The sequence below is a fragment of the Oratosquilla oratoria genome, chromosome 41 (genome assembly GCF_046742065.1).
Source record: "Oratosquilla oratoria isolate Oo_2021 chromosome 41, ASM4674206v1, whole genome shotgun sequence".
Classification (NCBI taxonomy): Eukaryota; Metazoa; Arthropoda; class Malacostraca; order Stomatopoda; family Squillidae; genus Oratosquilla; species Oratosquilla oratoria.
Window position 1 is genome coordinate 11,626,854 of NC_134817.1, and position 12,500 is coordinate 11,639,353.

The 12,500-nt window shown below is 41.7% G+C and overlaps 1 protein-coding gene across 1 annotated transcript in view; it reads left to right on the forward strand.

Moving 5' to 3' along the window:
* Nucleotides 1-12,500, forward strand: part of LOC143020961 (sodium-coupled monocarboxylate transporter 1-like) — a 24,776-nt gene that overhangs the window by 2,202 nt on the left and 10,074 nt on the right. Inside the window, exons 2-5 of the mRNA XM_076177997.1 lie at nt 78-208; nt 10,197-10,385; nt 10,999-11,159; nt 11,731-11,871. Of these exons, the coding sequence (XP_076034112.1) occupies nt 78-208; nt 10,197-10,385; nt 10,999-11,159; nt 11,731-11,871 (622 nt within the window). The remainder of the gene's footprint in view (nt 1-77; nt 209-10,196; nt 10,386-10,998; nt 11,160-11,730; nt 11,872-12,500) is intronic.

Below are 12,500 nucleotides of genomic sequence, written 5' to 3' on the forward strand. Positions count from 1 at the left end.
ACACAAATAAGGTCATTTCAAGGCGAGTAGGACCGTTTGTTTCCAAGTTAACTAACCACGCCCTCGCTCTGCCGCAGCTGGTCCCACCGAGGCCTTCTACTATGGGGTCCAGTGGTGGGTCATCATGGGGGGACAATTGGCCCTACCCATCGTGTCCCTCACATTCGTCCCCATCTTCTACAGACTCAAACTCGTCTCAGTCTATCAGGTGAGTGTCGAGTTGGTTTAACTTTAAGTTTCACCCCCATCACTTCAAACTTTTGGCATTTATTTTGTATTATTTGATTATTTGTTTGTTATTGTTTGTCTGTTTATTTATTATTTGCTTGGTTTCCATTTATTATTATTTGACTTGTCAGTTTATTATTATTTACTATTTACCTGTTTGTTTGTCATTTAACTATACCTATGTATTATTTATTTTATTTATTATTATTTATATTATTATATATTTTTTATTTTATCTATTTATTTTTGTCATGTATATATATATTTTTTTCGTATCCGACCTAGTTATGGACCAAAAGGTCTCCTGTCGGTATGATCCTCCTGTCACCTCCTTTGACCTCGTCTCTTTCAGTTCCCGTGTCTCTCCGTAATTACTGGTTTATTTATGTTTACTGTTCCCTTATATTGTCTTGTATTTCTTTTTTCACTTTCAATTTCTTTCTCAATGGGGGTGAATATGTATTATTTTCTATTTTCTTCCAAATTTTATACACTTGGCTTGTCAATTTACACCAAGGTCTAAAGTGATGAGGGGTGAAAGTGGTGGCATTATGTCCCTGTTCACACTAGCGGTTTGAACCGCACGGAAACCGCGGCGGTATCGCATAATAAGGAAGAACTACGAGATGTGTGTATGTGAATGCCTCCATTGACTTGCATTGTAACTGAACCTCGGCGGATCTAACCGCTAGTGTGTACAGGGCCTAAGAGTTAAAACTTAAGTTAATATTCTTGGTCAGTTGTGATTATAATTTGTTTAGAAATAATGATTGTGACCCCATCCCCACTCACTAATCATAGTTTAAGACCTTTTTCTTTTTACCCAATCAGGGTCTATGTCCCTCATGATTGGTCGAGTCAGGATTTATACCAATCCTGATTGACTGAATTTATGTTAACATTTTCTTTGTAGATTAAGTATTAAAGCTTTGATCCTTCACAAAGAGAGACTGTCTTTCCATCCAACGTGATTATCACCTTTGTAGAGTTAGTGATTGTTGTTGTTGTTGTTGTTATTACTATTGTTATTATTATTATCATTATTATTATTTTTATTGTTATTAGTATTTTCTTATTATCATTATTGTTATTATCATTATCATAATCATTATCATCATCATTATCATTATCATCATCATTATCATCATCATTATCATCATCATTATCATCATCGTTATCATCATCATTATCATCATCATTATCATCATCATTATCATCATCATTATCATCATCACTTATTATTAGTATTATTATTGTTATCAGTGTTGTTAATATTATCATTATCATTATCGTTATTATTGTTGGTATTGTTAGTATTGTTGGTCACCTCCCTCATAAGGGAGACCATGCTTCATGCTGTATGCTTCATTGCAGTTGTTGTTGTTGTTGTTACTGTTGTTCTTCTTCTTCTAGCTCACCCCCCCCCCCACCTTCAATCCAAGATCCGCCCCTTTGGTTGATAAAATCGTCATCTTGTTGCGGGAACAAAGTGTGATGGTTTGTTGTTGACATCTTTGTCTTACGCGAAGCTGAGAACCCCGCCTTCGTTGGATGGGGGCTGCTGCCTCGCCGCGAACCGTTTCAAGCTCAAAACGTCTTCTCCCAAAACGTTTACTTTCTCTCTCTCTCTCTCTCTCTCTCTCTCTCTCTCTCTCTCTCTCTCTCTCTCTCTCTCTCTCTCTCTCTCTCTCTCTCTCTCTCTCTCTCTCTCTCTCTCTCTCTCTCTCTGTTTCTAACATTAAGCGGGCCCTACATAATCAATATTACAGTATTGCGCAATACTTCGTATTGTACAATATTAGTGACGATGCAATGATAGTATTGAAGAGACACACGTGTTTGACCCGTGCACTTGATGTCTTCAATATATTGCGCCACTCTTCAATACCATTCCTATACCGCCAATAATATTGTACAATACGAAATATTGCGCAATAATGTTGATCGTATAGGGCCCGCTTTATACATAAACTTTATTTCCTGGATGTATCGGGTGGAGGGGGGGGTTATAGACACACACAAAAAAACACACACACACACACACACACACACACACACACACACACACACACACACACACACACACACACACACACACACACACACACCTGGTCTGAGATCAACAGACCGTCTCCGTCGGTCTGAGGGAAGACCACACCTTATGACCTACATACAATAACGTCTCCTGTTATCTCCAAGGATTGTCTCAGATCTCCTCTGGCCATTATGCAGTTGTGACGTCATATTACAACGTTATGACGTCACAAAATGTCACCGCCCTCCTTGAGGCTCAAACCTGCCACACCACTCCTGCAAACTTTTCTGTAAAAAATAGGTAAACAAATAGAAAATGATGTCATGAATTTTGTACTCTTTGCAAGAAGAATCGAAGAATCAACCTAACCCTCCCACCAAAAAAAAAAGAAAAAAAAGAAAAAAAAAATGCAGTCTCTCCAAGGGTAGTCGTCCTTTCCCAAGTGGGACTTCACTGTGACGTCATCATACTTGAAGCTCCCTCCATAGAAGCTATTACTGGGAGCGCCATGCGGGTGCCCACTCCTAGAAAGTCACTCGAACTTAACCTAACCTAATCTAACTGAGCCTAACCTTAATTAAACTAATCCTAACCCAACCCAGCACTACCGAACTAAACCAAATCTAAACTAAGGTAACCTAGATTAACCCAAACTAACCCAAACTAGCCTAAACTAACCCAAATTAACGATCTAACCTAAACTAAGACCAATTCAACCTTACCAAATGTAACCTAACCTAATCCAACATACCTAAATTAACCTAACCTAACCTAACCAAACCAAATTGTACCTAATCTACACTAATCTACGCTAACCACCTAACCTACTCTAACTTAACCAAACCTAACCTATCCTAACCTATCTTAACCTAACTTAATCTGGCGGTGAAACATCAAAGAGTACTCGGTGCTCTTGACCTTATCCCCCTGATGACCTTTTCCCGTGACCTGACCTTTCCCACCGAAAGGAGTTCTTTGTCACTTTGGCTCAGTCGAGTGTCACGAAATATGAGTCTGTCAGGATTTTTCCTCTGACTGATAAACAAGTGCCCAGGCAAAGTGTGGTGTCTAACGCCTCCCTAAACACACACACACACACACACACACACACACACACACACACACACACACACACACACACACACACACACACACACACACACACACACACACACACACACACACACACACACACACATACTCCCAGCATCATCATCATCATCATCGTCGTCGTCGTCGTCATCATCATCATCATCATCATCATCATCATCATCATCATCATCATCATCATCATCATCATCATCATCATCATCATCATCATCATCATCATCATCATCATCATCATCATCATCATCATCATCATCATCATCATCATCATCATCATCATCATCATCATCATCATCATCATCACCACTATCATCATCATCATCACCACTCCCATCATCATCACCAACACAATTACCCTCAACACCGTTATGACGTCCACCATCGTCACCCCCACCCCCGTCACACCATCATCACACCCACTACTATCACTGTCACCACCGTCTAATAGAGATGTTCAAGTGGATCAAAGGACTTGACAAGGGTGACGCAAACAAGGCCATATTATTAACACAATAGGGTAGGAATCGCAGTAATGGATTTAAAATTGACACATGTAGACTTAAGAAAGAAATAGGTAAAAATTGGTTTACTAATACGGTGTTCAATGAATGAAATAGACTTAGTAACCATGTAGTGGGCGCTGAAACTATTGGCTGTTTTAAGAAACGGTTAGACAAATTTATGGATGGAGATGACAGGTGGTAATAGACGTGGAACTGCCCAGTGTAGGCCTTATGGTCTCTTGCCGTCTCATTCATTCTTATGTTCGTATGTTATCACCATCACAACCATCATTGTCACCACCGACACCATTTCCCATACCACCATCATTATTTCCACCACCGTCACCATCATTGTCACCACCAGCACCATTACCCACAACCACCATCATTATTTCCACCACCAACATCGCCACTACCACTGTCACTACTATGGCCATCATTGTTAACACCAACACCATTACCCTCAATACACTTATCACTTCCAACATTGTCACTCCCACCGTCCAATCATGGGAAAGTTGCTGGGGCGACGGGTATTCAGCGGGAAATTGGGAAAGACAGACAATTACTCATCAATTTCTCTTTTATTCTAACCTCATAGTTTGATGATATATACGTTTTGTACACTGTATGTGTGTGTGTGTGTGTGTGTGTGTGTGTGTGTGCACGCGCATGTGCATTTACCTAGTTGTATCATATGGATCTTATGGGAAGGGGAGCTATGCTCGTGGTGTCCTGTCTTTGTATCTCGTAGTGTCTAGTTTGCTCTTAAATTCGTGTATAGTTTTTGCGCACACTATCGCTTTGTTCAGTTTGTTCCAGAGATCTACCACTCTGTGTGGAAAACTTTTTTTTTCAGGTCTCTTCTATAGCTGTCCTTTTTGAGTTTCTTTTTATGTCCCCTTGTATTTCTCTTATCCCAATTTAGTAAGTCCTCTCTATCAAGAAATTGTGTGTATGTGTGTGTGTGTGTGTGTGTGTGTGTGTGTGTGTGTGTGTGTGTGTGTGTATGTGTGTGTGTGTGTGTGTGTGTGTATTCTCGTCATGTGCCATGCATCTATTCTATAATCCCATTCACTTACAAAAATGTCCAACGTAAGATGATATGATCACAAAGAATAGAATATAGAAAGGGGTTTCTGGTGCTGGGAGTGGATATCCTGAATTTCTGTGTTCTGTGTTCTGTGTTCTGGTGAAACAGGATCCCCGCCGCCATCCTGGAACGAACTGGAATGTCTTCCGGGAATTATTAGGTCCGGTTACGTCCGGAACCTCAGTTCGTTGAATGAAAAAAAACTCCGTCGATTTTTATTTTACTTGTGTGAGTTTGTTTACGATTAACTGTTTTCAATTGTTTTTGTGTTTTCAACTCCATTCACCAGTTCTTTTTGCATTTCTTTTACTTGCGTTTGTTTGTTGTACACACACACACACACACTCACATATAACGCGAACACATGAGCACACGCGCACACACACACACAAATCACGTGAACACACACACACACACACACACACACACACACACACACACACACACACAAATAACGCGAACACGTGAACACACACACACACACACACATAAATGACGCTAACAGGTGAATACATAAACACGCACACGAAAAACACACACGCAAACACACACACACGACGCTAACACGTAAACACACGCACACGACGCTAACACGTGAACACAGACACACACAATTAGTATGAACACGTGAACACATTCACCCATAAAAAAATACACGGCGCAGTGGTAGCGGTTGCAAATGTTACTCCTACGGTCCGAGTTCGAGTCCCGCCCAGGGATGATATTATTTCAGTATCGTTACTCCAACTCTAGTTGGCGGGGTGTTGAGTGTGTGAGTGTGCGTGTAAGATCTCACCATTACCCATAGATCGATCCTATATGAGCAATGAGCTCTCATCCGGGAGGGTAATCGCTGTCGATCTCGAGTCCAAGAAGTGATCCAAACACACACACACACACACACACACACACACACACACACACACACACACACACACACATACACACACACACACACAGGGCTGAAATAGTTTCAGTTTCGCTGCGCTTCGAGTCGTTACTCCAACTCTCGTGGGCAGTTGGGGGTGTGTGTGCGTGTAAGGTCACAGCATTACCCATAGATCGGTCACACGAGCTCTGAGCTCTCTTCCGGGAGGGAAATAGCTGTCGATCACGAGTCCAACACGTGATCCAAAGGCCAAGGTGAATCACACGTACGTGCACATGTGCTGACACGACCACTCCTTTAATGTGACACGTCGATGAAGGCAGCCCGAAAAAGTCCTCCTGTTGGTTGGAAGCCTTGGTCGGTTGTCGAGCATGAACAAGCTTCAGTTCTACGAGTAGACCGTTCCCACAGCGAAGGTCCCCAAATACTGACTCAGCTACGACATACCTGACTTGATGGTCGCACCGTGAGGGTCATCGGACCATCGACCCGTACCTCCATTAACCTAACACAGAATATAGAACGGTAGTGCATTAAGATTAATTAGATATACAATGGTACCGAAATGGGTATTCATCTGTTAAGCATTAACATAAAAAACAATGTACAGTGGTACTACACATGCAGGACTATGACAGTCATTCTCTTTCTCTGCAGATTTGAATCTGTAAGTAATCTTTCGCGAGTCATAAGTACCCCTGCAAACCGTCCAGCGAACCCTTGGGAGTTCGTGAACCCCAGGTTGAGAACCCTTGCTGTAGATCATCAGTCAGCGGGGCAAGGAGGCTGCCCCGGAGTGGGTGTGGGAAGCCGATGTGGAGGAATTCCTCCGCGAGATGTTGGAAGGGGAGCCTCTCGCCATCAGCCATTTGATGATGGCGCCCTGCTACAACGAGCGGAGAGGGCCGCGGGGTCATTGCTATTCTCCATGGAACCCGTTGAAGCCGTTTCTTCGAAGGTGGACGAAGCGGTGGAAGCGATCTCGCTGAAGACCTTACTGCTGCTGCTGCTGCTGCTGCGCACGTGGAGGGGACGTGTGATCGCCACCTCCACCTTGGGGAGCTGTTAGGTAGGGTGACCGAGAGGGCGGAGGCGGGGAACCGAGAAGGCGGGGCGGGTGACCGAGAAGGTGGGTGGGTTGTCACTCAAGGTGAAGAAGTCAAGGAGCAGGAGGGAGACCGAGGAGGAGGAGAGGGAGGAGGAGGGTGACCAAGAAGCCGTTGGTGGGTTGTCACAGGTGAAATAGAAGGAAGGAGAAAGGAGGGAGGGAGACCAAGAAGGAGGCCTCTCCCTCGGCTGAATGAAGTCCTCCGGCCGGGAAGAAAATTCCCGAAGTACGCCGCCGCGGTCACTGGTTTATCACTGACAGAGAAAACCTTGTTCGCCTCCTGCATCATATCGTCCAATCAAGTCTGTTCATTGCCATCACCGTTGGTCGGTCTCCTGCGCAAAGGTCCGTCCGTCCTTCTTTCTTCGGGGTCCTTCCTGCCGCCGCCGCCACCAAAGAGGCTTCCTTTTTATTGTGGTGCAGTCTGCTATTGGACTCAAAGCAACATGTTGTTCTTGTTCTTGTTTTTTATCTTTTCTTCTTGTTCTTATAAAAATTGAAGAGAAGTTTTCGGATTCGGTCTGTCGAGACTCCACTCCGTTCTCTCTCTCTTTCTCTGGAGGAGTCTTGCCAGAGGTTCCGCAAGAGATCCTGACAGGAATCCCGTGTGTGTGTCTGTATATGCATGTATTTGTGTGTGTGTATGTATGTGTATGTATATATATTCGTGTGTGTGTGTGTGTGTGATTCACCATGGCCTTGGATCACGTGTTGGAATCATGATCGACGGTTATTACCCTCCCGGATGAGAGCTCAGAGCTCATATATGACCGATCTATTGGTAATGCTGCGACCTTACACGCACACACACACCCAAACCCCCGCCCACGAGAGTTAGAGTTACGACTCTCAGCGCAGCGATACTGAAATTATTTTGTGTGTGTATGTGTGTGTGTGTGTGTGCGCGCGCGCGCGCGCGCATACCTGTGTACGTAGGTGACTATGTAGTTTGTAGGTTGGAGACTGTAGACACGTTTTGGTGTTTGCATAGAACGGTTTCTGAACTTTATGAAGTGGGATAGTGTCTTCCGTGTGTGCGTGTGTGTATGTATGTGTGTGTGATTCGCCATGGTCTAGGATCACGTGTTGGACTCGTGATCAACAAATATTTCCCCCCCGTAAGAGAGCTCAGAGCTCATATATGACCGATCTATGGGTAATGCTGTGACGTTACACGCACACACACACACCCAACTCCCCGCCGAAGAGAGTTGGAGTAACAACTCGCAGCTCAGCGGTACTGAAATTATTTCAGCCCTTGGCGGAATTTGAACCCGAACCGCCGTGTGGCAGCCGGGAATTCTACCAACTGCGCCACGAGTTTTGTGTGTGTTTGTATGCGTGTGTGTGTGCGTGTGTGCGTGCGTGCATGTGTGTGTGTGCGTGCGTGTGTGTGTGTGTGTGTGTGTGTGTGTGTGTGTGTGTGTGTGTGTGTGTGTGTGTCAGGAAGACGACCCCAAAAAATACAAACGTTGGTTTGGGAAGAAACCGTTAGAGGGAAGTCAGGAGTCATGGTGTCTCGAGGGAAAAAAAAAAAAAAAAAAGGCGTCATCATCAAACCCCTTGAGCGGGTTAGGGCGTCGTTACTTGCAGCAAAGGTTGTGGGGATGGTGGTTCGAATCCTGCCACCGGCGAAGTTGAAGCAATGGTATGGTTCCTTAAATTCCGCGCTACGATGGGAGGAGTTTGTGACGTTAAACCATATCAAATGACGGAGTGGTCCCCGGTCTGAACGATACTTCAGTAGATCGGGACCCGCGTTTCACTTGCCCAAATGGGCTAGATGAGTCTTTGTCACATTGAGAGTTGTGCAATGTTGCACGGTATTATTATCATTGTTGTTGTTATTATATTATTGTTGTTAATGTTATCTTTATCATTACTGTCATGGATGGGGGTGGAGTGTGCGGGGATGGAATGGGTGGGAGTGGTTTTTATGCCTTTGTTTTTTGGCTACCTCCCTTGTAAGGGGGAAAAGAGCCTTTGGTATATGTATGTATTATTATTATTATTATTATTATTATTATTATTATTATTATTATTATTATTATTGTTGTTATTATTATTATTATTAATATTATTATTGTTTTTATTACTATTATCATTACCATTATTATTTATATAAAAATTAATATTAATATTATCATTATTATCATTATTATTATTATTATTATTATTATTATTATTATTATCATTATCATTATTATCATTATCATTAGTATTATTATTATCATCATTATTATTATTATTATCATCATTATTACTATTATCATTATTAGCATCATTACTATTTTCATTAAAGATATCTCAGATTTCTTACTTATAATAAGGTGAAGGGACGTGTACCTGCGGACGAAAATGGCACCTTTGCCCTCAGTGCACGGACATCAGGAGAAATCGTATTCAATGATAGTCGTAGAGGATAGAAAAAGGTGTTTGAAACTTATTCGTTATTGTGTTTATTCTGGTTGCCGCCAGAAGGTTTTAGTCAGTTAATGGAATCACTATGAGGTTTAACTAACCATCTCGACTGGTGATTTAAGCATTAACTACATTTTCATATTATACTATATACCAAGGGAACTCGGGCCGTTTTCTTTATGGGTTGCTGTTCGTTGGCCTCCTTAAGAGGACTACTTTATTTATTTATTTATTCATTTATTTGTTTGTATATTTATTCATTTATTTATTTTATTTATTTATTTTATTTATTTATTTTTTATTTATTTATTCTATTTGTTTATTTTATTTCATTTATTTAATTTATTATTATTATCATTATTACTATTATCTTTTTTTTTTCATCTACTAACCCACACTAGTTATCAGTCTGGTGCACCACTTTAGGGGAGAGGGGGTCAGTTGCCCCCTAGGATGGTCATGGGCCCCCTTAGGTGTTATTGCTGTACACACTTATTACTAAACCCCACATTACTCTGTTACGTATCCACCCCCCACCTTTACGCCCTGCAGCCTTCTCATCACCGACAAACACATGTATTCCTTTCAGAATAATCTTCAAGACTCTTAGAACCCATGTAGTCGGCACTGAAATAATTAGTTGTTTTAAGAAAAGATAAGATAACTTTATGGCTTGGGATGGCAGGTGGTAAGGGACATGGAACTTCTTAGTGTAGGCCTTAGGGTCTCTTGCATTACCCTCCATTCTTCTGTTCTTATGTTTCTCTTTTCGATATACAAAACACTCCTGACCCGTTACCCTTCTGTTGCAGTACCTCGAACTTCGGTTCGGCTCGAGGGCGCTGCGGTGGCTGGGAGGAGGTACCTTCGTCATACAGATGCTCCTGTCCCTGGCTGTGGTCGTCTACGCCCCTGCCGTCGCCCTGGCCTCCGTCACCAAGTTCCCCGTCTGGGCATCCATCGCCTGCATCGCCCTCGTAGGGACTGTCTACACGGCCCTGGTGAGTCCTCCTCGAAGTCGTCAAGGGTTAGGATGAGGTGGAGTGTTCGTGAAGGGTTGTGTGATGAACCGGTGTTGTCCAGTACCTCTCGCGGTGGACGAAGGGAGCGTGGTGGTGTAGTAAGGAGCATGCTTGATTCGTAAAGAGTATCGTTTCCGTAATTTCTCCTGGAAAGACTCTGCAGTATTATGAAAGACAAATATCTTTACATATTCTCAGGTTCCTAAGTTCTAGATACTCTGTCCAGGACTACATTTTCTAGAAATGTATTCGCTCTTGTAGCCTCCCGCAGGCGATTAAGAAATCCACCTAAGGATAAGGAGACCCGTACGAGTAGGACTGAAAAAAAGGGATACAAATCTTGTGAAAAAGAGATAAAAATATTGTGTTTATGATTAAGAATGAAGTAGGCAAGAACTGGTTTACCAAGAGAGTGATTAACGAGTTGAATAGACTTAGTAACCATGTAGTGAGCACTGAAACAAATGCTTGTTAAGGAAAGATTAGATAACTTTATGGAAAGGGATGACAGGTGGTAGTGGACATAGAACTGCCTAGTGTAGGCCTTAGGGTCTCTTACAGTCTCCTCCATTCTTATGTTCTTATGTTCCAGGGTGGCCTGAGAGCCGTGGTGTGGACTGACATGGTGCAAATCGCGGTGGTACTAGGCGGGATGACCACCATCGTTGTTCTGGGCACCATCGAACTTGGTGGACCTTACAACGTGTGGCAGGTCGCTCTTGACCATGGTCGAGCTGGCGAGGACAACTTCAAGTAAGTTCTCATTGCCTTGATCGAATTTACTTATCAATTTATCTCGTTTTATTCAAATTAATATAATAATATAACTGTTATTTAGTGAAATTACAGGCCTTTTACTCAACAAAAACTATTGAATAGATATTTATCAGCCTGTCATAATAGGGAAGGATAGATTAAACAAATTTAGAAGCTCTGCCAAGGGATTCGAACCCTGACCTATGCGTGCATAATCACGCATAGCGTCTTGACTTCGTGATTATGCACGCATAGATCAGGGTTCGAATCCCTTGGCAGAGCTTCTAAAAATGTTCAATCTGTCTTAAACATACACAAAGATAGATTAATTTATAATTTAGCCAACTATCTACCAGAATGACGCCGAATGACACGATGTGGCTATTTCTAGCCTAGCGGAAGTCTATACAAGTTATGTTTTCGACGGAAAAGGGCCAAACCTTGGCGCCGTTTAGGAGTTCCTATAAAACTTATATGGACAGGTGACGGCCCTGCAAACCTTAAAAAAAAAAAAAAAAAAAAAAAATCACTTGTGGGTTGTCCACTGACCACCACACTTCTGTTCCAGGCTGTACTTTGCACCTTTCGAACGTCACACCGTATACAACATCATTCTGGGAGAGCTGTTTATCAAACTGACCGCTTACGGTTGTCACCAAACCATGGTACAACGCTACAACAGCATGAAGAGTCTCACTCAGGTCAACATGTAGGTGGTCACCTCCTTCCACTCCTCATCACTCTTCGTGCTGTGGAAAATTGTTTACTGTAGTTACCATGGCAACCATGAATCTGTTAACGTTAATATATTGTCACTAACTTTGTCTACCTCTTTATATGCATTTTGGTGTAGATAATAAGAATTACTACGTAAATAGTATATAATTTTCTCTATACCCTCCGCATGGGTTACTGAATTTATAGGCTTATTTGAAGAATATTTACTCACTTAATATTTACTTCACTTACATACTCATATATATATATCTATCTATATATATATCTATATATATATATATATATATATATATATATATATATATATATATGCAAGGTAACCACTTTAGAAAATAAACAAACGGAGCAGAACGCTTTCGTATATTATATTTACACTGAAGATGTAATATACGAAAGCGCTCTGCTCCGTTTGTTTATTTTCTAAAGTGGTTACCTTTCATTTATAAAACACACGTTCCTAGTGTTTTTATTGCATGTATATGGATATGTATAAATATATATATATATATATATATATATATATATACTGTATATATATATATATATATATATATATATATATATATATATATATATATATGGAATGGGTGGGAATGATTT